A 23,336-nucleotide genomic window follows, 5' to 3' on the forward strand; every position below is an offset into this window, starting at 1 on the left:
CAGCGTTCCGTGCGCCTTTGGCGTTGAGTCATGCTGTCCACATGACCACGGAGATGTCTTCGGACAGCACTAGCTCTTCAGCTTTGAAACGGAGATGAGCACCACCCCCTAGAGTCGGGAACGACTAGCACAGATGTGCGAGGGGCCTTTACCTTTACCTTATGTAACAGAATTGGAAGGAACCTTAGAGGTCTTCTAATCCAACCTTGAGCAGAAGACCCTATGTGATTCCAGACAAGTGGCTCTCCAGTCTCTTCTTAAAAACCCCCATTGTTGGAGCACCCACAACTTCTGAAGGCACAACCTGTTGTACTGGTTAATTGTCTTCACTGTTAGGAAGTTTCTCCATAGTTCTAGGTTGCTTCTCCCCTTGATTAGTTTCCATCCATTGTTTCTTGTCTTGCCTTCTGGTGCTTTGGAAAATAGGTTGACCTCCTCTTCTTTTTGGCAGCCCCTCAAATATTGAAACACTGCTATCATGGCACCTCTAGTCCTCCTTTTCTCTAAATTAGACATACCCAATTCCTGCAACCGTGCAATATGCCACTTCATTCCTCTTAGAGTTTTACACTACAAAAATTTACCATATTTTTCGGAGTATAAGATGCACCGGAGTATAAGACGCACCTACCTTTTTTGGTGAGGAAAAGAAGAAAAAGAAATCTCCCTCTGCCTCTGAGCAATTTTGCCTCATTGCAGCAAACAGCAAACAGCCTGCTTTACTTTCATTTTCGTTTTCAGCATAGCTTGATTAGCACAAGGGAAAAAAAAATCTGCTCCAGCAATTTACCTCTTTGCAGCAAGCAGCAGAGCCTGCGCAAAACAGCTGAGTGCAAATCAGCTGAGAGTCGGGAGGCCGATCCAATCAACTTGTGCTAATTAGGCTGTGCTGAAGCTGAAAGGAGGTGTTTCTTCTTGCTGCTTGCTGCAAGGAGGTAACTGCTGGGAGGCAGAGGCCAGTGAGTGGACGGGCTACATTCGGTGTATAAAACACACCTAAATTTTCACCCCTTTTAGGGGAGAAAAAGGTGCGTCTTATACTCTGAAAAATACAGTATATGTCACTTGAGTCATCCTTGTTAACTGTACAACTTGATACAGAACTCTATGGATATAGAAATTTAAATTAATTATTGAGTACATATATAACCACTTGTCCCACATTTAAGCAGAGTGCATTCCTTTCATAAGGCAAGAGAGTTTTTTATTACTAAACCTTCAGTCCATGAAAGCTCAGAGAAAAATCAGGTTTAACTGGTTTTTTGAAATACCAGGAGAGATTGGACCAGTTTAGTTTTAGCAGTCAAGCTAAGGTTATGGTGAGTTAGAAAGCTTCATACATCAAGTTTGCATTTTACTATTTGGTCTGGCCTCTAGAACTTTCTCTGAGAGTATGGCACCTACACATTATACAGTAGTGGCCAAAATTGTGGAAACCTTTTGGGAAAAGTGTATTTTTGAGGTTTGATGGCGAATAACACCACTTTTTCTTTGTAGTTTCAAGATAATCATATTCCACTGCTGGAATAGCCAGGGAATAGCCCAGACCTTAACCCAATTGAAAATCAATGGAGCCGACTAAAGAAACTTGTTAGTCAGAAGCGACCCAGCAATAAAACCCAGTTAATAGAAGCAATCTTAATTTCCCATTATAACAACTGCAGAACTTAAAGACTTGGTTCACTCCATGGGAAGACGTTATAAGGCCATAAATCATGCTAAAGATTACCCAACTAAGTATTAACTGACATGGTGATAATTTTTGTATATCTTGTTTTTTCTATGGTGATTAATTTTTGTATATCTCGTTTTTTCTACGTTTCACTTTTCTTCTTTATACTGTAACTGCTATTCTAATAGCAAATCCTTCATAAAAGTTATTGCATTACATTCTTGATTAAATTGTCTTTCCATTGATAAATAATTTTATGATACTACTCCAAAAAAAAAAAAGTGGTGTTATTAGCTAGTTTTAGAAAATACACTTTTCCCAAAAGGTTTCCACAATTTTGGCCACTACTATAGTTTCCAAGTTTCGTTGTTCCTTGAAACTATAATCTAGGCAACTGACTTGATTAGATTATTGCATGTTGAGTTTTCTCATTAGAAAACACAAGTGCTAAGCCAGGGGGAATAAAGCAGAAGTAAGATTCATGAAGTTTAGAATGATCATCTGAATTTAGTATTGAACTCAACAGTATTATCCATTACTGTCCTCCTTCTTCAACACAACCTTTCCATTTGTGGGGCTGGTGTAAAAAAATCCCATATTTTCTGGCTATGTTACCTGAATATTGGAGTTATGATGTAACTCATCTGGAGGACTTCACATTTAGGAAGCACAGTTGTCCTAAACCTATTGTTTGTAAATTACTGTTCTCAAGCCGGTTACTATCAACCCTTCAAGGTAGATCAGCTTGGAAGACTAAAAAACTACTTATGGATCCTAATTGCAGGAGATTCCCATGCTGAGCCCAAGGGAGGGGTCAAATGCATCATTAGTCATGAATCCCTTCATGCACACAAGAGTCCAGTCCACCTTGAATTGCTTTGACTCTTATCTACTGCCAAATTGCTTTGACCGTTAGTAGCTCAGATTCTTGTAGAGAGATTAAGCTTTCAATACATCTTTATACCCATTTGAACTACCTGGATTTTCTAATTTCTCTGGCACTTGACACTAATACTATTTTTATTATATGGTTACAGTATCTTGGAAGTCTGAATTCATTTCTTCCTTCCTTCTGTTTATCTTCATGAAAACTAAAGAGGCTCAAGTCTGAAACACTTTCACAAATTTCATTTCAGTTTCGGACTCAAACTTTTTTTATCTGACAGTTGTCTTAGATGCACCTTTTCCTCCTGTTCTTCAAGTTTATATGTATAACCCAATATAATTACATGTCCATGCCAGGGATAAGGGTGGACCTCAACATTAGGGCAACCAGATCTGGAATGTAAATATCCAAATGACCACAGTATAACTACACAATGTTAACCATTGCTCTTTGTTGCCATTTAATGTTCACCCAGACATTTGCAGTCCAGATCTGGTAACTTTGCTGAACATACTGAATTCCTTTGGTATGGCTGCAGGTAAGATTCTCACAGGGGTGTTTATCAGGATAAGTTCCTGCAGAGAAATACAAAAGGATGAAAGAAAATCATAATAGAACGGCGAGCAGCAATTGAAAATGGTTTAAATTCTGGCAGTTAGAGAAAATTAAATTCAGCTGAAGGAAAACTTAAATAGAAGGGAATCTTAGCATTAATTTAACAACCGGTTCGCCCCAGCACTGAAAATGTGAGTGCGCACATGTGCAGCCTTCCCCACATGCATGCAGCCTTTTCCAGATGTGCCTTGCTCACACGTGTACTTAAACGCATGCGCAAGGCTTAAAAAATGCAGCTAAATAGGACAGCATAGCGCCGGGGTGGGGCGGCGGGCGGGCCCACCCGCAGTCATAACTACCGGTACTCACGAACTGGTACGAACCGGTTGAATCCCACCCCTGACCTGGCTGTCTACTGAAAACAGTGTGCGCTTGCAAATGCCCTTGCGTTTGGATGTAGCTACTCCAAGATTCCAATGGTTTAGAATGAATACTTTCATATTTCATGTTCTTCAGAATTGGACCGCAAATTGCTTTAATTTGGAGAAGAATGGGCTTGTTGCCACCCAAACTAGACTGAATGACATTCAGGATCTGATGTTCACAAACCCTGAAGGATGCTATTGTGCTGAAGGAATGAGAGAAAGGAGAGGGTTGGAGGTGGTCAAGGAGGGGAAGAAAGACAATTGCACTTCTTTAATGTGAGGACACTGCTTGTTTCACGGACACAATTTTAGCTTTTGCAATTAGGGATCTGAATTCATTCTGCCCACGTCAATGAATCTAGTATTAGGGGCACTGCTGGCTAGCAGAGTTCAGCAAAGGTGAATTATATAATGGCCACTTTTAACATTCCAGTTCTAATTTGTCAGATTGATATATTAGCTTTCCTCCAACTAAAACAGACAGGTGGCCAAGACTTCCTTGCAGGCTATCTTAGAAACAGCAGCAGTTTTGAGGGGAAGACTTTTTTGGAAGTCTACATAAAGTATGATGGAAGGTCTAACAACAATAATGACAACAAATCTTGTATGTATTCATTCAACAATATATTGACTCAACAATATTCTGGGTACTGTGATTACTCAGCTCAGGGGTGTCAAACTCAATTTCATTGAGGGCTTCATCAGGGTTTTGTTTGACCTCAGGGGCCAGATGGGGCATGACGAAGGTGGGTGTGGCCAGCTTGATGTCACTTGGGTCAGGGGTGCCTGTAATGGTCGGGTGCTTTGCCAGAGAAAATGGGCTTCTGAGCTCCATTTTCGGCTGTGACAGCCTCCTGCAACCCTCTGCCAGTAAAAATGGAGCTCGGGAGGGCTGCCCATGGCCTTCCCAAGCTCCATTTTTGCTGAGAGAGGCACTGTGGGCCAGTCCTTTGCTGTTTCCAGGGCAGCCCTGCGGCCCAGATCTAAGCACCCCGTGGGCCAGATCCGGCCTCCGGGCCTTGAGTTTGACACCCCTGACTTAGATGTATAAATTACATGACAAGTTTCTTGTTAGAAAACTATGCAAGCCAAACGCTTAGCCTTATTTACTGTATTCTTCCCTGCATGTCAAAATGCAGCTACTTGCTTATCCGATGGGTTAAAAACTTCAGCCTCTTAAATCAAAATTTTCTGAATTGTTAATTAATTATATTATGAACCATCTACAGACTCCTATATTCAATTAAAATATAATTTTATCAGTGAAAATCCTCCTTTTATGGTAGCCATTAAAAGCCATTCATGGCATGGGTCTGGGCTACTTGAGGGACCATCTCATCCGCTGGGATTGACCGGCCCCACTCGTGCTGGCAGAGGAGGCATGCTAGAGGCCCCCCCCATCACCCTGATTTTTCTGGCAGGGTCCAGGAGGAGTTGCCCCTGCTCTCTGCCCTGCCCCCATGTGAGGTGGCCCTCCTGGCCTAAAGACCTAGCTCTGTCAGTTAGTTTGAGGCCCCAATGGAAGAACATTACAGTGGAGGTGGTTGATCAAATGACAATACATCCTGCCTCTCCCCCTCCCAATCTGTAATTGGATTTTAGCAGTTAGTATTAATTTAGGTGTGTGGTGTCTCTCTGTGTGTTTATACACACACACCATATTTCACACACTGTATGTATGTATGTATGTAAGTATGTATCATGGGTGAAATCCGGCAGGTTCTGACAGGTTCTGGAGAACTGGTAGCAGAAATTTTGAGTTCGGAGAACCGGTAGTGGAAATTTTGAGTTCGGAAAACCAGCAAATACCACCTCTGGCTGGCCCCAGAGGGGGATGGGAATGGAGATTTTGCAGTATCCTTCCCCTGCCACGCCCACCAAGCCATACCACGCCCACCAAGCCACACCCACAGAACCGATAGTAAAAAAAAATTGGATTTCACCACTATGTATGTATGTATGTATGTATGTATGTATGTATGTGTTTATAAAATGTATTGGTTACCCATCTTACTGCAGGATAACTAACTCTGAGTCGCTTACAATTGTGTGTGTGTGTGTGTGTGTGTGTGTACAGTACACATATGCATATACATACATGACTGTAAGCTTACAATTGTAATACACATAATTGTAAGCACCCCCGTGATAGAGTTACCCTGTGGTAAGATGGGCATCCATTAAATTTTATTTATAGATGATGGATGGATGGATGGATGGATGGATGGATGGATGGACAGACAGACTGACCACTGTGTGAAAAATTGGTTCACTATGAGTGATATAGTGTATAACTGTGATGGCAAACCTATGGCACACGTGCCAGAAGTGGCATGCAGCACCCTCTCTGATGGCATGCGAGCCGTCACCCCAGTTCAGCTCTGCTGTGCATGTGCACATGCCTCCTGCCCGCCAGCTGGTCTTCAGGTGTCTGCTGTGCATGCGCGGGGGCAGGGGCAGGGGCGGGGCGAGTATGGGGCCCCGCGTGCGCATGCACAAGGGGCAGGGCCATGCGCACATATATGGGGGTGGGGTACATGCGGCGGTCTGCACACGCATTGCATTTTGGGGGTTCGGGCATGCACATGCACATTCACGTGCACGCATGCACGCTTTGGGCACTTGGTGCAGAAAAGGTTAGCCGTCACTGCTGTATAAGTACTTTTAATGATAGCCCAATGGATTTATAAAAGCATGAGCTTCAATATTCAGCATTCAACAATAGAGCCAGTTTGCTCTAACGGTTAAGGTGCCGGCCTAGAAACCAGGAGACTGAATTCTAGTCCTGCCAACTGGCTGATTTTGGGCCAATTATTCTCTTACGCCCAACTTACCTCACAGGGCTGTTGTTATCAGGAAAAAGAGGAAGAGGAGGAAATAATGTTGTCTATATTTGCTGACTTGTGGGTTTTAGCCTAACTGCAAAGTCTATTTGCTAAAGTTTGCATTCTAATCTTAAATTCAAAAGAAAAATGCCCTATTTTGATTTTCCTGAAAGAAACTAAAACGACAGCTCCATCTGCTGGGGCAATAATATCCAAGCAAGCATTTTAAGAGAGGGGGAAAAAAATAACACCTGAATGGAAATGTGATATAAGCAGGAGATAAAATATTATGCCTGTACATTTTTTAATGAAGTTGCACTTCCTTCCAGCTATTTCTTTTAAAAATATATTTTTAATTGAATTTCATAATATAAAATACAAATGAAAATAAAGTTAGTAACGAAATGGGAGAGGAAAAAGGGTGAAAGAAAACTGTGGGGTTATGGGAAAAAGAAGAAAAAAAGAGTTAATGTCCAACTTTTTAAAGTGCGAAAGAATAAAAATAGTAAGGTACAGCCTCAACCTTTTACTTCTTTTACATGCTTAGTATAGTAAACATGTCTATAGTAACAGATTTACCAGCAAATCTCAAAGTCATGCTTCCATTGTTTACTGTATCCAGCAGAAAGTATAGAAGCAGTTTCCAAATTGAAACAAAACTAGAAAATATTATTTTCTTTGATTAAAGCAGTTAATTTGGCCATCTTTGTAAGCTCCATCCATTCTTCCATTGTGGGGATTAATATATCTTTCTACCTTCTAGGTATTTCTATGGGAAAAAAAATATATTTCTTTGTATTTTGTCTTGGTTTTGAATTAGCCTAGAGAAGGAAAAATGGGAGAACAAAGGACTTCCTGCTTGAGTTCATATTTAGTGCCTTTTCCTCTTCCTTTCCATATCTTGGTATCCCCTTTACTGCCAAAATGTATGTAAGGTGTGTCTTATTACCTACTTTTTTTGTTTACCTTATGGTGTGAAATGACATGTATACACATCTGTATGTTAATAGAATAGAATAGAATAGAATAGAATAGAATAGAATAGAATAGAATAGAATAGAATAGAATAGAATAGAATAGAATAGAATAGAATCTATATATATAAAAGTGAAAACCACTCACGCATTAATCACGAAATCTCCAGAACCATAAAGCCTACAAACTTGAAATTTGCCACGTATGTTCCTCTTGGCTTCTAGGTGCTCACTAAGAAAGGATTTTTCGAAATGACCATCAGAGCATTAGTATTTCCTATATTATTATAACATGCTCTGATGCTAATTAGTTAGATGTTCTACTCCCACTCCCAACTTGAAAATAACTCTGGAGAGAATGGGATAGCATAGGACAGGCTTCTGTGGGGCAAGCCTCATGGAGAGAGGGGCTAAAAAGTCTGAGGGAGAGAAGGGGATAGGAGAGGATCTATGGGGCAAGCCTAAGGGACAGAAGGGGAAAGAGGAGGGGCTTCTGTGAGGCTAGCCTGAGGGAGAGAAGGGAAGAGGAGAAGCCGATTGTAACTACTCATTAATTTTCAAACTCTTTAAGTGTCGATTTATCAAGCCCAATCACATAGTTTTGTAGCGGAGCACGGGTATTCAGGTAGTCAAGGAAAAAACCAACCTAGAATTACGGAGAAATGTACTTGACAGTTAGAACAATTAATCAGTGAAAGTTGTGGGTGCTCCAACTTTTGAGATTTTAAAGGAAAGATTGGACAACCATTTGTCTGAAATGGTATAGAGTCTCTTGCTTGAGCATGGGGTTGGACTAGAAGACCTCCAAGATCCCTTCCAATTCTGTTATTCTGTTATTGTGTAATGGGCACCTTCTGATTAGTTCCAAATACTCTAGCAATTCTAATCAGTCTTGACAATGCCAACTGTGCCTAGGATAGGAGTTGAGAGCTTCTAGTATAAAAAATCTCTACTCAAGTGCAATCAGGACAAAACAGTGTCTTTGACAACCTGATATACAGTGTTTTTGGCTTTGAACTCATACCCTCTTATGATATTTGGATAACTTGACCTTTACTAATGCTTGATAAGTTGACAGTTCTTTGCTTATGGATACTGGAACTTCTTACCTGAAGCTGGACTGACTTTGATCTTGGTTCTTATCTATCGATTCTGCTCTAAGATCTTTGTGCAATATTTTGAACTAGGATTATCTGAGTAATCTGACTATCTTTTGCTCCATCATGTGAAAGACGGGCTAAAACAGAGCTGTACTGTGTTTGCAAATCTTTGAAGTGTCAAGCTTTCTAACTAAGGAGAGGGGAAGGGGAAGAAACAAATTGATGGCAACTCTGGATTGATAACTACAGCTGCAAGTTTTGTGATTTTCTTTCTGGACTTCTTGTTTGCGAACATCTCTGTACTTTTATTTGTTAATGTTCAGTATTTATAAAATAGCTAAGAACAAAAAAAAATTCCTGGGAAGCTCTGTTTTTCTTTCTAGCTCAGGTGTGTCAAACTCAAGGCCCGCGGGGCCAACCTGGAAATAGCAAAGGACCGGCCTGTAGTGCCTCTGGGAGACAAAACTGGGCACAGGGGGGCCACGCCAGCAAAGTGCTGCAGGAGCCCTCCAGGCCGAAAATGGGCTATGCAGGGGCTGTGTGCGCCCCTCCCCCCGTGCCCCATTTTGGCTGGCAAAGTGCTGCAGGAGGCTGTCCTGGCCATCTCTGCCCCCGGCCACCCTGCGGAGGAGAACTACAATGCTGATCCAGCCCTCAAAGAAATCCAGTTTGACACCCCTGTTCTAGCTCATCTAAAAACCAAGTATGTGGGACCTCAAACTAATGTTAGAACCATGCTGACAAAATGCATAAAGTGTACATAAAGGGTGGGCTTCAAAAATTTTAGCAACTGGTTCTCTGCCCGGTTGCTGGGTGGGCGTGGCCATGGTGGGTGTGGCCTAGTCGGCCTCCTGCAGCACAGTGGGGGGGGGGCATTTTTGCCCTCCCTGGGCTCTTGAGCCTCTAGGACGACGAAATGTATTTTATATATATTTTATCTTTCGGCTGTTCACTGCCCTGAGTCCTTCGGGAGTAGGGCGGTATACAAATTCAATAAATAATAATAATAATAATAATAATAATAATAATAATAATAATAATAATAATAATAATAATAATAATAATAATAATACGGCCTCTTCAGTCTCCGGAAGCCCTCTGGAGGCCGGAAATGGGCCCAAACGTCCGGAAGGCCCGTTTGTCACCTTCCCCAAGACTCCACGTGCGTCCTGCACTTACCTGCATCCAAAACAGGCCGCATGGGGACTCCTGGGAGGGGCGGAGCAGGGTGGGTGGGGCCAGTCAGGAGTGGGATTTGGGGGTTCTCGGAACTGCACAGAATCTTAGCTAGCGGTTCTCCCAAACCCCTGCGAACCCCCAGCAGCCCACCCCGAAAGTGTAGATTATAATGGTTATGGGATGTGTATTAAGATAACCACAGAGAAGAGTTCAGAAGTACCTTACCTTAGCCTATTTTAGCCTTACCTTAGCATTGATTTTTAAGTTTAATTATTTTTCTATTCCTGTACAGTTATTCAAAAGAATACTGATTTTATGTAAATGTCATCTAAAATTGCTAATGGTTCACTGGGTGGGGGAGCAAAGTGTTTTGTCTACTTTCATTTCTTATTGATTTGCATTATTTCAGTGTCATGTTGCGTTGAGGCTTAGCTCTCATGGTCTTTCAGCATATAATCCTTTGTTAATCATACTTGGCAATTAAATGTACTTTTGAAAAGACAAAAATGCTCATTAATTTTTCTCTCTTTAGGTGTTTTCAAAATGATCACCCACAATGGGCCTGATCAAAATCAGCCTGGCTTTCTTAGACACACAATCACACACAATTAAGAGTACTTTTGAAACCCTGTCAGAAAAATTAGTGAATCAAACAATGCAGTTAAGCCACTATTTTGTCTCTTTATCCAATTTTTTTAAAAAAGAAGAAGAGTGGCTCGGAGATCAGATCCGTTGCTTAAATAATTTATATGAATTGCCGAAAATGGTAAGAACAATAATGTTAATAAAATTAGAATCTCTAACCCACTCTTTTGTCTTTTGTCTGCTATTGTAAAGAAGAAGAAGAAAGCTTTTTGACTTTTTTTTTTTTTAAAAAAAACAGTCACTCAAAAGAAAAATAAAGCAAATGAAACAAAAAGGCAACATGGCCTTTTATTTTTTTTAAACTGTAGGAGCAATCCTATCTGAAAAATACCTTCATTATAATAAAAATAAAAACATCATATTCAAAATTCACTCAAACCAATATTTCTTGGACTTTTCAAGACTATAGAACGGGTGTCAAACTCAAGGCCCGGGAGCCGGAGCTGGCCCGTGGGGTGCTTAGATCAGGCCTGTGGGGCCACTCTGGAAACAGTGAAGGACCGGTCCACAGTGCCTCTGCCAGCAAAAATGGAGCTGTGTGCGTCCCTCCCAAGCTCCGTTTCTGCTGGCAGAGGATGCAGGAGGCTATCGCAGCCGAAATGGAACTCATGAGGGCTGTGTGCGTCCCTCCCAAGCTCCGTTTTAGCTGGCAGAGGGTTGCAGGAGGCCATCCCAGCAGAAAACAGAACTCAGGAGCCTGTTTTCACTGGCAGAGTGCTCGGGCCGCCACTGACACAAGTGATGTCCAGCTGGCCATGTCCCCCCCTCGCCTCCCCCAAGATCAAACATAACCCTGATGAAGCCCTCAATGAAATTGAGTTTGACACCCCTGCTATAGAACATGAAATTTTATATAGATAGAGGTAAAGATGGACATAGCGATAGAGTGAATACTACTATTATTGAAATTCTTCATAATGTTTAAAACTAAGACAGCAATTATGTCCTTAATTTTATTTTAATAAGCATAGGTGTCGTGTATCTAAAGCAGAGTTGTATGAGAAGTGAAAAGGTGGGCCAGCTTTGAATCACTGATAAAGGGGGAATCTACTGAAAGGAAAGTCTCCCTGAAAGTTCGTAGTATTTATGTAGTAGTTCTGTAGTGAGTTCATTAGTCTGGTGAAATTCCTGCCAATATCCCAGAAGGAACAAATACACTACTCTGATCAGCTCTTTCTGTCATTTCTGGTTTCTTGTACCTGACATTTATTGGACTCTCCATATGGGTTGACATAACCCCTTGTTACCTGCTTCACTGACTAGAACAGGTAATCCCACTTTGTCAGGTTTTCTTACCTGGAACAAAAAGCACAAAACAAAAATCAAGTAGGATTACACTTGGTTGTTGTGTGAATGGGAAACTGCCAGCAGATGTACACAAGATGTTGACCAGACAGGAAAGTTATCCAATGCATTGTCCCAAAGGTGCTTTTTTCAAAAGCCACTGGACTTTCTTGTTTTTCTGTGAAGACGTTTCGTTTCTCATCCAAGAAGCTTCTTCAGCTCTGACTGGATGAGAAGTGAAACATCTTCAAAGAAAAGCCAGCAAGTCCAGTTGCCTCTTGAAAAAAGCACCTTTGGGACAACCATGACCTGGATGACTGAGAATCTCCATAGACATTTCTCCTGTGCGTTATTGCACAAAGTCTTTCTATTAGGATACTTTCCATTAGGGTCACCAAAGTCTCTGCTGGAATCTAAAATTTTTACAAAACAGGAGTTTTGTAAAACATACCTTCCTCCTCCTATTTTTGCCACAGAAACTATCCTGTGAGGTGAGTTGCGCTGAAAAAAGATGATTGGTCCAAAATCACCTAGTTGGCTTTCATGTCTAAGGTGAGACTAGAACTCACAGTCTCCTGGTTTCTAGCTTGGAACTTTTTATGGCATTTAAATGTTAACTGTATTCTGCAGTATGTTAGCTTGACAGCAGGTTTATTGTCATATGAGCCGTGGTGGCTCAGTGGTTAGAATGCAGTACTGCAGGTTATTTCTCTTGACTGCTGGCTGCCTGCCATTTGGCCGTTTGATTCTCACTGGCTCAAGATTGACTCAGCTTTCTATCTTTCTGAGGTCAGTAAAATGAGAACCCAGATTGTTGGGGGCAAGAGGCTGACTCTGTAAACTGCTTAGAGAGGGCTGTAAAGCACTGTGAAGCACTATATAAGTTTAAGTGCTATTGTTATATAGAATTCGAACTGAATCAGTGATGAAATTCTATGGGCGGGCCTGGTGTGGCTTGGTGGGCGTGGCTTGATGGGCATGCTAGGGGAAGGATACTGCAAAATCTCCATTCCCATCCCACTCTGGGGCCAGCCAGAGGTGGTATTTGCCGGTTCTCTGAACTACTCAAAATTTCCGCTACCAGTTCTTCAGAACCTGTCAGAACCTGCTGGATTTCACCCCTGAACTGAATACGTGCTGAACTTCAGATTTAACTAGACATCTTCCAAAATTCTGCATTCTATTCTGGATATTTCATATATTTCATATTAAGATATTATTCATAAATCACTAGGCCAAAGTGACTCCCAATGACTATGAGCAATGACCCTCCTTGTGGCTCTTCCCCTCCCCCTCAATCTGAGGGGAAGATCAGAGAATTCAAGATGGCAATGGTGATTAAAGGGTTGATGCCTCATTCTGTTTTGTACATGCACATGCACTAAATATATCAAGAGCTTCTACTGTGTGATCAACATTTTCACCACCTCACTCACCATCATGTCCCTGCTTTGCTGCATTGTAAAAAATGAGGGAAAAAATAACACACTCTTTATTTTTAAAGGAGGAATGCTTTTGTCTAATGAAGTCTTCTGCATGTTATTCGCATGTGGATTCTCTGTATTGCTTACCTTCTTGGGCACTGAAGCCTTATTATGTAATTTAGCCTGAGACAAAATCTTATAAGCAAATATTTATTTTGCTTCTGATAACCTTGACCGCTTCACTTCATTAATTTAATTCTCTAAGAAGCGTGTACCCTTTCAAGTACTATTGAACTATTTCAGTGTGAGAGTCCTTCAGTTATCTGATAAGGCAACCATCAAAGGTGCTTCAAATGCCACTTATTTGATCTCAATCACATAGATTTATGAATATCATCTTGATATTAAATATCCAGAACAGAATGCAGTATTTTGGAGGATATCTGACTAAATTTGAAGTTCAGCATGTGCTCAGTTTGAATTCTATATGACAATAAACCAGGGGTGAAATCTACTTACTTTCCCTACCGGTTCGGAAGTGCATGCACGTATCATGTGCGATTATGGACCCTCTGTGCATGCACAGAGGGTCAAAAACAGGTTACTTCCTGGTTAAAACCAGGAAGTAACGATGTCCGGGCAGGTGGGCGGAGCATCATGCTGTCGCCGCTACCAGTTTGCTGAACCATCTGCCACTGCCGCTACCAGTTCGTCCCAACAGGTGCGAACCGATAGTACTTCACTCCTGCAATAAACCTGTGTTTATTGGCTGTGAAGCTAACATATTGCAGAGTACAGTTAGCAAATAAATGCTGTAAACAGTTAGATTATTGATTATTGGCAGTTTACTCCCTTCTATCCAGGATATATGGAGACATGCTTGGCCAGTCCATCACCTTTACCCTCAGCTTCTTTAGCAAGGCAGTGGTCGTTTTGGAGGTGTGTTTGGGGTCCTTATCATGTTGGAATACTATCCTGCGGCCCAGTCTCCAAAGGGAGGGGATCATGCTCTGCTTCAGAATGTCACAGTACATGTTAGCGTTCATGGTCCCCTCAATGAATTGTAGCTCCCCAGATATACTTAAATATACTTAAACATTTACAAAATGTGAGAGGCTGTACTCACTTCTGTGATATACTGTATATTCAGCAGATATATTCTCAATGTGCCCAGAGAGAGAAATAGCTGCCTCTGCCTAGGATCGAACTCACAGCCTCCTGATAGTGAGGCAAGAGCTCCACCTCTAGGCCACCACACCACCCTAACTTCCTTTCACTATTCCTGCTTAGATTGAGTTTATCAACCATAGTGGCATAAGCTTCGACCTCTATGGATGTATTGATCTTTTTTTTCCCCAGACAGTTTTTTTCTCATGCAAGCTATTTTGCCAATGCAGTGAGCCTTTGTGTGTAAACGTATGTATGCCCAGAGAGAAGCACACTCTATGCTGGAATACAAATCTCTTGTGATTCAGCCAGTGTATTGTTAGGTTTATATAAATTATGACATTCTGTGGTGATTCTGATGAAATATCAGCTAAAAGTTAGAGCTTCACTTTCTTTTCCCCCTTGGAGCTGTAATTCTGCCTTTTGGTTCTGCATGCATAAAAATAATTATGGCTAGGAAAAAAAAAATGTGCCCAAGGGAGCCCATTGTTTCCTGAATAAGCTGAACCTGCGGAGTCAGCTCTAGGGAAAAAAAAAAAAAAGGACCATAGCTTTTTCATGAAGTTTTGCTGAAGATCAGCAATTTGGTATGTATGTTTCTTCAGGTCAGGGATTTAGATTTCGTGAAATGTTATTTGTAGGTTACTTTTAAATTAGTTCTGTTTATTTTATTGCATGCTGTAATTCTCCTTCTCCCCCAAGTGGATTGCAAAATGAATTTGTACTGTATAAATGCAGAATACGTGTGCCACACATAGAAGAAAATTCAATAATGAAATCATGCATATAGTTAAAAAAAAAAAAAACTAGTAGCATAGCAGTTGCCTCCATCTGCACAATTTGCCTCTGAGTAATTTCTTTCTAAGGGGACGTGGTGGCTCAGTGGCTAAGACACTGAGCTTGTCGATCGAAAGGTCGGCAGTTCAACAGTTCGAATCCCTAGTGCTGCGTAACGGGGTGAGCTCCTGTTACTTGTCCCAGCTTCTGCCAACCTAGCAGTTCAAAAGCATGTAAAAAATGCAAGTAGAAAAATAGGGACCACCTTTGGTGGGAAGGTAACAGCTTTCCATGCACCTTTGGCGTTGAGTCATGCCGGCCACATGACCACAGAGATGTCTTTGGATAGCGCTGGCTCTTCAGCTTTGAAAGGGAGATGAGCACCGCTCCCTAGAGTCGGGAACGACTAGAACATATGTGCGAGGGGAACCTTTTACCTTTACCTTTACTAATTTCTTTCTTCAAAAAGTGTTGAACATTCTTTTTGCAACGTTTTTACCATCGGCATTCAATTTGACAAAATAAATTAAATAAATAAATTGCTTTCAAGGATTTCGTTGCTCTGGCCTCAGGAGAAAACCTGACCCCTGATAAAGTTCTCTGGGTACAGTGCCAGAAGATTGCACAATCTGATCTGAAACTGTTTCATTGAGTTATTGTGGAAAAAACTGGAAGGAAATGACCACCCTGTGTTTGGAATGCAAATAAATCACACCAATTTCTATTAAGTAGATCATGTGCTTGAATCTTACATCAGCACTAGACAATCCGTGTGCCCTGTTGGGTCAAGATTTGAGAAATATTCGCTGACCTAAACAGAGAAACAGAATGACCACAAGTGGGCAAAAAATATTGGAAAGTGGGAGTTATCTTACAGTTGAAGTACAGAATAATCTTCTCTTGCTTTAATGTGACTTCCTGTTTTATTGTGCCTTGTATTATTGTCTGGACTTATTTTAAGTTTCTGCCTTTTGGTAATAATAAAGCATTCATTGACTATCACCAGGGAACTAAGTTGGAAAATCAGTACAGTGAGTATTGAATAAGGATATGGGCTAAAGGGCTCTGTAATAGCAACTTGTCTCTCTCCCTGCTTTTGAGTCCTCCTCTCTTCCTAGACTTACCTTTATGCTGTCCTTCCCCTCTGTAGTCTCCAGGGGGATTAGCAGTGCTTCCTCTATGGCAGGGGTCGGCAACCTTAAACACTCAAAGAGCCACAAAGGCCTAACTGGAAAGCCCCGTTGGAGGCGACTGGAAGTCGGGTTCCTCCATCATAGTCTCCTCCTAGCATGGCGTCTTGTTTCCTCTACCTGTCCTAACTGAAAGCCCTATCAATTGTGGAGCCGACCAGCAACAGGGAGCTGCAGCAGAGAGATGAAAGAGCCACATGCAGCTCTAGAGCCGTGGGTTGCTGACCCCTGTTCTATGGATAGATTTGTCCATGGGGTTACATGATTGTATAAAATTATTTAGCTGCAAAATAACCCCAAGCAATAACTTGAGGCATACAGAGAATACTGAGGCATACTGAGGCATAACTTGAGGCATACTGAAACAGCATAGATTGCGTAGGGATTTCAATATAGGTTATAAAAATGAAATTTGTGGGATTAAAGAAAAGAAACCACTGAGTAATTGTTATATTAGAATTGGCAGATGTACAACTGGGGAAATCTTGTGGCAGCCCGTGAAAGAGCTTCATGACAATATTGTTTGGTATCCTGCATTAATTCAAACCCCTAGTTAGCTGTGCAGTACCTTGGAAAGTATGTTATCCCAGCCTAGTTTATCTCTTAAGATTTTTTTTATGAGAATATTTAAAAGAGGCAAAGCAGTGTACACAGAGAAATGCCATAAAAATGAGTAATCACAATGGCAAGCCAGAATATGAAAAGCTCTTAACATAAAGTTAATTTCTTCAGTGGGAAATAAAGAGATTCCAGAACTTAGCAAGGTAATTCTGTTTTTTTTCAGCAGTGATTTAGGATTGATTCTATTTATGGCTTGTTAAGGAGGAGGTCTACATAGCTACTAAGCCAGACAATGCTTAAACATCACCTCAATCTTGCATTATGACGGTCCATTGCTTGATAACTTGCCTATTATGGTGGTCTCTGTAAACCTCACATGCAGAAAGTTTATTGAACATTGATGGCTTGGAGAACAGGAACAAGATTTCTGAATGGAGGACAATTAACCAGTGGAACAGCTTCCCTCCAGAAATTGTGGGTGCTCCATCACTGGATGTTTTTAAGAAGATTCTACTATTCTGATACTATTCTGAAATAGTATAGGTCCGTGATGGCGAACCTATAGCATGCATGCCCGAGTTGGCACACATAGCCATCCTTCCGGGCACACGAGCTGTTGCCCAACTCACCTGCAGCTGTGCTTGCACATGCACCCCAGCTGGTGTTTGGGCCTCTGGTCCGTATGCACGCAATTCAGGGGACCCAGATGGTCTTTGGAGCTTTCCTGCACATGCGTACACATTTGCGCATGTGCGTGAGAGTACTTACGTGTAGCACATGCATGCATAAATGGCATTTGCGATTGATGGTGCGATTGTGCATACAGCGTATAGGGGAGCCGTGCGAAAGCTGTGCACATGTGCAGATGACGTGGTTTAGCACTTGGTGAGTAAAAGGTTCACCACCACTGGTAGAGGTTCTCCTGTTTGAGAAGGGGGCTGGACTAGAAGACCTCCAAGGTCCCTTCCAGTTCATTCATTCTATTCTATTCTAAGATGTTCACTTTGGCTTGGTAGAAACAGACTGTGCATACTGATTTAAGGTTTACATTATCAAATCTGGAGTGGAATTGGGTTCCTAATCCATTTTCTTTGAAAACACCAAAGTTTGTTTACATTTAGATGTAATGGATTTATCATACTTTTCACTGTCCGACTGCACAATCAGAGCAAGTAAACACAAGGTGGGAGGGTCCTGCAAAAAACTAATTTCCATTCAAATGTGTATTAGGTAGGCCGCATTGCAAGATTAATCTGAAAACAAACAGGGTAATTTCCTTATTCGGATAAATACATAAGACCATTAGAATTCCTTACTGGAAATGAACTTGGCAAGGTTAGAAATAAGAGATCATGAAGGAGAGTAAATATTTGGTAAAGTGAATAGCTTTATTAGAAGGGATAGAGGAGATTTTGATTGACTGTGTGGGAGTGTTTGTGTCACAGGACACTCTGAAGTGGATGAAAGACAGGTAGGTTGAGCAAGGACAATTCCTCATTCTCCATCCCATGAACAGTGTAGCAGCAGGTACAATAGACAGGCAGCAGAGATAAGGACGTTCTAGATCAGGGGTGTCAAACTCAAGGCCCGGGGACCAGATCCGGCCTGTGGGTGCTTAGCTCTGGCACGCAGGGCCACCCTGGAAACAGGGAAGGACTGGCCCATGGTGCCTCTGCCAACAAAAACGGAACTCAGGAGGGCCACAGGCGGCCTTCCCGAACTCCCTTTTCACTGGCAGAGGGTTGCAGGAAGCCATTGTAGCTGAAAATGGAGCTCGGGAGCCTGTTTTCTTTGGCAGAGTGCTTGGGTCGCCATAGGCGCCCTCGACACAAGTGACAGTAAGTTGGCCATGCCCACCCTGGCCACTCCCACTCCGCCCAGTCGAGGCCAAACACAACCCTGATGTGGCTTGCCATTTGATTTTTAACTGCATTGCATCAGAGGTGGTATTCAGCAGGTTCTGACCAGTTCCGGAGAACTGGTTACGGAAATTTTGAGTAGTTCAGAGAACCAGTAAATACCACCTCTGACTGGCCCCGCCCCCATCTATTCTCTGCCTCCCGAGTCCCAGCTGATTGGGAGGAAATGAAGATTTTGCAGTAACCTTCCCCTGCCATGCCCACCAAGCCATGCCCACAGAACCGGTATTAAAAAAGTTTGAATCCCACCACTGGCTGACACCCACATTATCTCGGAAGTGTGAGGCATTTACGGTAATTCATAGAGAATTTGGTGCATTGTGGTCCCCCCCCCAGCATGTTGATTCTGAATGCCATTTCCACAGGCAGGAAATTGAAATGTGTCTATGAATTTGTGGGTCTTTTTGTATCATCACAATCAATAATAATAATGTCTCTTTTTCCATCCAAACAGGTTTTATTATTGGCTGGGCCTAGCGAAGCACAACGGGGTCCTGATGGGTGACTCGACATCGAGGCGGTCAATTATTGTCTCTCGTTTGCCAATATTCCGGAGAAGTATTAACCGAAGACATGATTCCCTCCCATCATCACCTACTTCCAACAGTACCGTTGGCGTTCACAGTTCTTCTCCTTCTAGCACCAACTCTAGCTCAGGTAGCACAGGCAAACGCAGAAGCCTCTTCAGGACACCGTCCATTAGCTTCCATCACAGAAAGGGGAGTGATCAGAAGACAGAGTCTTCGTGCCAGAATGTGGGTGTTTTGAACGGCGCCCAGTCAGGCCACAACACTTTGCAAAAGCTCGGTTTGGAGGAAAACGTGAAGAATAGAAGCAGACATTCTGTCGGTTTCGGAAGTTCTCGAAGTAAAAAGATCACAAGGTCCTTGACGGAGGACTTTGAAAAGGGGAGGGAGCCCTCGACCAACAAGAACGTTTTCATAAATTGCATAAGTTCTGGGAAGAACGAAGGCGATGACTCTGGCTTCGCAGAGGCCCAAAGCAAGTCTTCTGTTAAACATTCCTCAAGGAAGCTTCTCCCCAAGTCGTTCTCGACACACTACAGATTCTCAAAGCCAGTCCCTCAGAGTCAGTCGGTTTCCTGCGTTCAACAACCCTCTTCCTGTTTGCTGGAGATTAAATCGAACGTTGAAACTGATCCCGTGTCTGCAAAATCTTCCCCTTCGGAATGTATAGGTAGCTCTTTGCTTTCCGCCGATTTGACAACTGTGCAGACACCATCCGAGTTTTTAGCGTTGACTGAGGATTCGGTTTCAGAGGTTGATGGGCTGCCTGCCTGTGGAAACTTGCACCCAGAAACCTTGGCCCACAATGTGTCTACCTCTCAAACCTTTGCTGCTTCTCCTCTTTCAAGGAAAACAAACCTTACAGAGAGTGTTTCCCCTTCTGCTGAAACTTACAGGGCTAGAAATGTATTGCTCACTGAAGCCAGTGCTTTCTCGGAAATCCTTGAGTCAAACCGAAAGCATACAAAAGTATTATTGCCAGAGTTCTTTGCTAAACAGACCAGCTATCCAGAAGATGTCAACTCAGGAGCTAAAGCACAACTAAAAACCTTTGTCTTAAACCAGGGAGAAGTAGTTGAAAGTTCTCCAAAAGCACAGAGATTACAGAGGGACCAACAAAAAGGAAGAGTATCGGAACATGTCAGAGAAGTCTTTCCAGGCATCGAGTCTAAGATCACTCCTTTGTCTTCTGAACCTCAGTCTTTTCAAACACAGCAGCCAAGTGACATAAACCATGCCAAGGGTATGTATCGTTCAACCATTGCTGTCTTCTGAAAAAAATATTCATTCATAAAAATGTGTTTCTTTCCAATTACTATATGCACGAATAATATTCAGATACCATGTTTTCCCAAAAACAAGACCCTGTCTTATATTTTTTGAACCCTGAAATAAGCGCTTGGTCTTATTTTCAGGGAGGTCTTATTAGTTTGGGGCGCGTGGAGCAAGACGGGGATCCTCTTGCTGTCTTACCTGATTTCCAACTCTGTCTCCCTAACCCTAACCAGAGGAAATGGCGGGGACCGGCTGCACATGTGCTTAAATATTTTCAGGGAGGGCTTATTTTCAGGGGAGGGTTTAATTATCCAGGGAGGTCTTATTTTCGGGAAAACACGGTAGCATCATTTATGCTTGGCATGTCATGAAGATGAGGCTTTTGGGTTCTCTAAGTTACTAGTGAGAGGTCTTATAAATGAATGATCAGTGGTACTTTCCAAATTATTTGGATTTACAAAGTTATCGGCCTTTTTAAAAGAAAGAGGTAGTCCTCGACTTACAACAGTTAGTTTAGCAACCTTTCAAAGTTACAACAGCACTAGAAAAAGTAACCAGTGACCATTTTTCACACTTAAAACTGTTGCAGCAATCCCATGATCAGAATTCAGATGCTTGACACTGACTCGCATTTGTGACAGTAGCAGTGTCCCGGGGTCATTTAACTTCCTTTTGTGACCTTCTGACAAGCAAAGTCAATGAGTAAGCCTGATTCACTTAACGACCATGTTATTAACAAAAATTTTGGGCTCCATTGCGGTTGTAAATTGAGGACAAACTGTACATAGGGACGAATGCCATTACTTCCTAAAATAAGCATTCATCAAGATTTGTGGGAAGCCCTTCCTATTTAATTAGTTGATGTTAGGGGTCACATTCAAAATTAGACAGACATTCCTAGGGATATATTGCAGGCAAATGATAGTCAAAGCTAAATGTGATTCCATTCATCCACTTAACTGTGATTTGTAACAGTGAGTTTCTACTTTTAACATATTCCACAGCTTTCTAATTCCATCTTCTTATCTCTACACTATTTTTTAAATACCATTTTCCATTTCTCTTGTCCTTTGAAAGTTATGGGTATCAGATATTGCAGTGATATATCGCTTATTACCGTATTTTTCGAAGTATAAGACACACCGGAATATATACCTTTTTTGGTGAGGAAAAGAAGAAAAAGAAATCTCCCTCTGCCTCTGAGCAATTTTGCCTCGTTGCAGCAAACAGCAAACAGCCTGCTTTACTTTCATTTTCATTTTCAGCATAGCTTGTTTAGCACAAGGAAAAAAAAATCTGCTCCAGCAATTTACCTCTTTGCAGCAAGCAGCAGAGTCTGCGCAAAACAGCTGAGAGCAAAGCAGCTGAGAGTCGGGAGGCCAATCCAATCAACTTGTGCTAATTAGGCTGTGCTGAAGCTGAAAGGAGCTGTTTTTCCTTGCTGTTTGCTTGCAAGGAGGTAACTGCTGGGAGGCAGAGGCCAAAGAGTGGGGGCCAGTGGGTGGGCGGGGCTACATTTGGTGTATAAGACCAAATGTAAATTTTCATCCCCTTTTGTGGGGGGGGGGAAAGGTGTGTCTTATACTCCAAAAAATACTGTATGTGCTATGCTAATCACTTATTATTGAGGTATTGTAACTGAGAAGTTAATGACTACATTTTAAACATATAAAACTTACAGTTACTATATCAGGACACCTGAAATATCATATGAAGCTTTTGTGCTGGAATTTCTTCTTCCAAAGCTGGGAAAAAAAAGTTTACTTACACTAAATTCTTGTAGGCAGCTGTCTTGCTACCAACAATGGCATCATCTATTTTCAAAGTTTTTAGATCATATTGATTTTCTCAACTGAACGTATAGAGTACATTTGATGCCTAGATACGATTGTGTCTTGTTTTTTAATATGATAAAGTAGATTCAGCAGAGCTGATTAAAGCTTGGAATAGTAACACGATTCAAGTGATACTAAGCATCTCAATCCAAAATAGATTTTCATGGAAGTGAAGGTGAGTTTATGCCATCACTAGAAGCTTTTAATAAAATGTGTATCGCCCTAAATCCTTTAGTGAAATCAAGGGGATTAACAACCGCACTGCCTCCTCCCACAGATTAGGGATGTGAATGCTTTGAAAATGATTTGGAATAAGTGCTTTAGACTTCATACAGTATGACTACCACACTTCTCTGCTTTAAGGATCCCAAATCCTTAAGTAATTCACTAGGTATGTTGGGACTGGTAATTGCAAAATATCTAGGAAATATACTAGGTCGTGTTCGAAGAAAATAAAGAGCTATCGTTCCAATATTCCAGGATTAAAGGCAGTAGATTGGGGATGACTGCATTGTTGCTTCCTGCTATCTTCTCAAGAAATTATAGCTGGCTTTACACATTGTATTACTTACAGCCACACATTTATTTTAATCAACTTGTTTTTGAAGAAGTCGCAATGGCTTGGTTCAGAAATATTACTAAAGCTAGACGGTGGCGCCTTTCAGCATATACTACTGACTATTTCCAATGTGATTGATTGATTATGTGCCAGCTACCATATTTTTTGGAGTATAAGACGCTCAGGACTATAAGACGCACCTACCCTTTTTGGGGAGGAAAACAAGAAAAAAAAATCTGCCTCTGCCTCCCAGCAATTTGCCTCCTTGCAGCAAACAGCAAACATCCTGTTTTAGTTTCAGTTTCAGCACAGCCTGATTAGCACAAGAAAAAAAAAATCTGCCTCTGCCTTCCAGCAATTTGCCTCCTTGTAGCAAATGGGGTGCGCGGCAATAGGCAATGGCAATCCCTGCAGCTTGAAACAGCTGATGGTCGGGAGGCCGATTCAACCAACAATCAGCTGCTTGTGCTAATCAGGCTGTGCTGAAGCTGAAACGGGCTGTTTGCTGCAAGGAGGTAAATTGCTGGGAGGCAGAGGCCAAAGGGTGGAGGCCAGCG

The 23,336-nt window shown here is 41.9% G+C and overlaps 1 protein-coding gene across 2 annotated transcripts in view; it reads left to right on the forward strand.

Annotated features, from left to right (window-relative positions):
* The window catches only part of CCSER1 (coiled-coil serine rich protein 1), an 852,922-nt gene that overhangs the window by 128,631 nt on the left and 700,955 nt on the right, over positions 1 to 23,336 (forward strand). For both annotated transcript variants that reach the window (XM_034440484.3, XM_060686954.2), the window contains exon 2: positions 19,038 to 20,353. In XM_034440484.3, coding sequence (XP_034296375.2) covers positions 19,081 to 20,353 — 1,273 coding nt within the window. In that variant the 5' untranslated portion in view covers positions 19,038 to 19,080. The remainder of the gene's footprint in view (positions 1 to 19,037; positions 20,354 to 23,336) is intronic.

This window comes from Pantherophis guttatus, chromosome 8 (assembly GCF_059756535.1).
Source record: "Pantherophis guttatus breed Tessera chromosome 8, ASM5975653v1, whole genome shotgun sequence".
Classification (NCBI taxonomy): Eukaryota; Metazoa; Chordata; class Lepidosauria; order Squamata; family Colubridae; genus Pantherophis; species Pantherophis guttatus.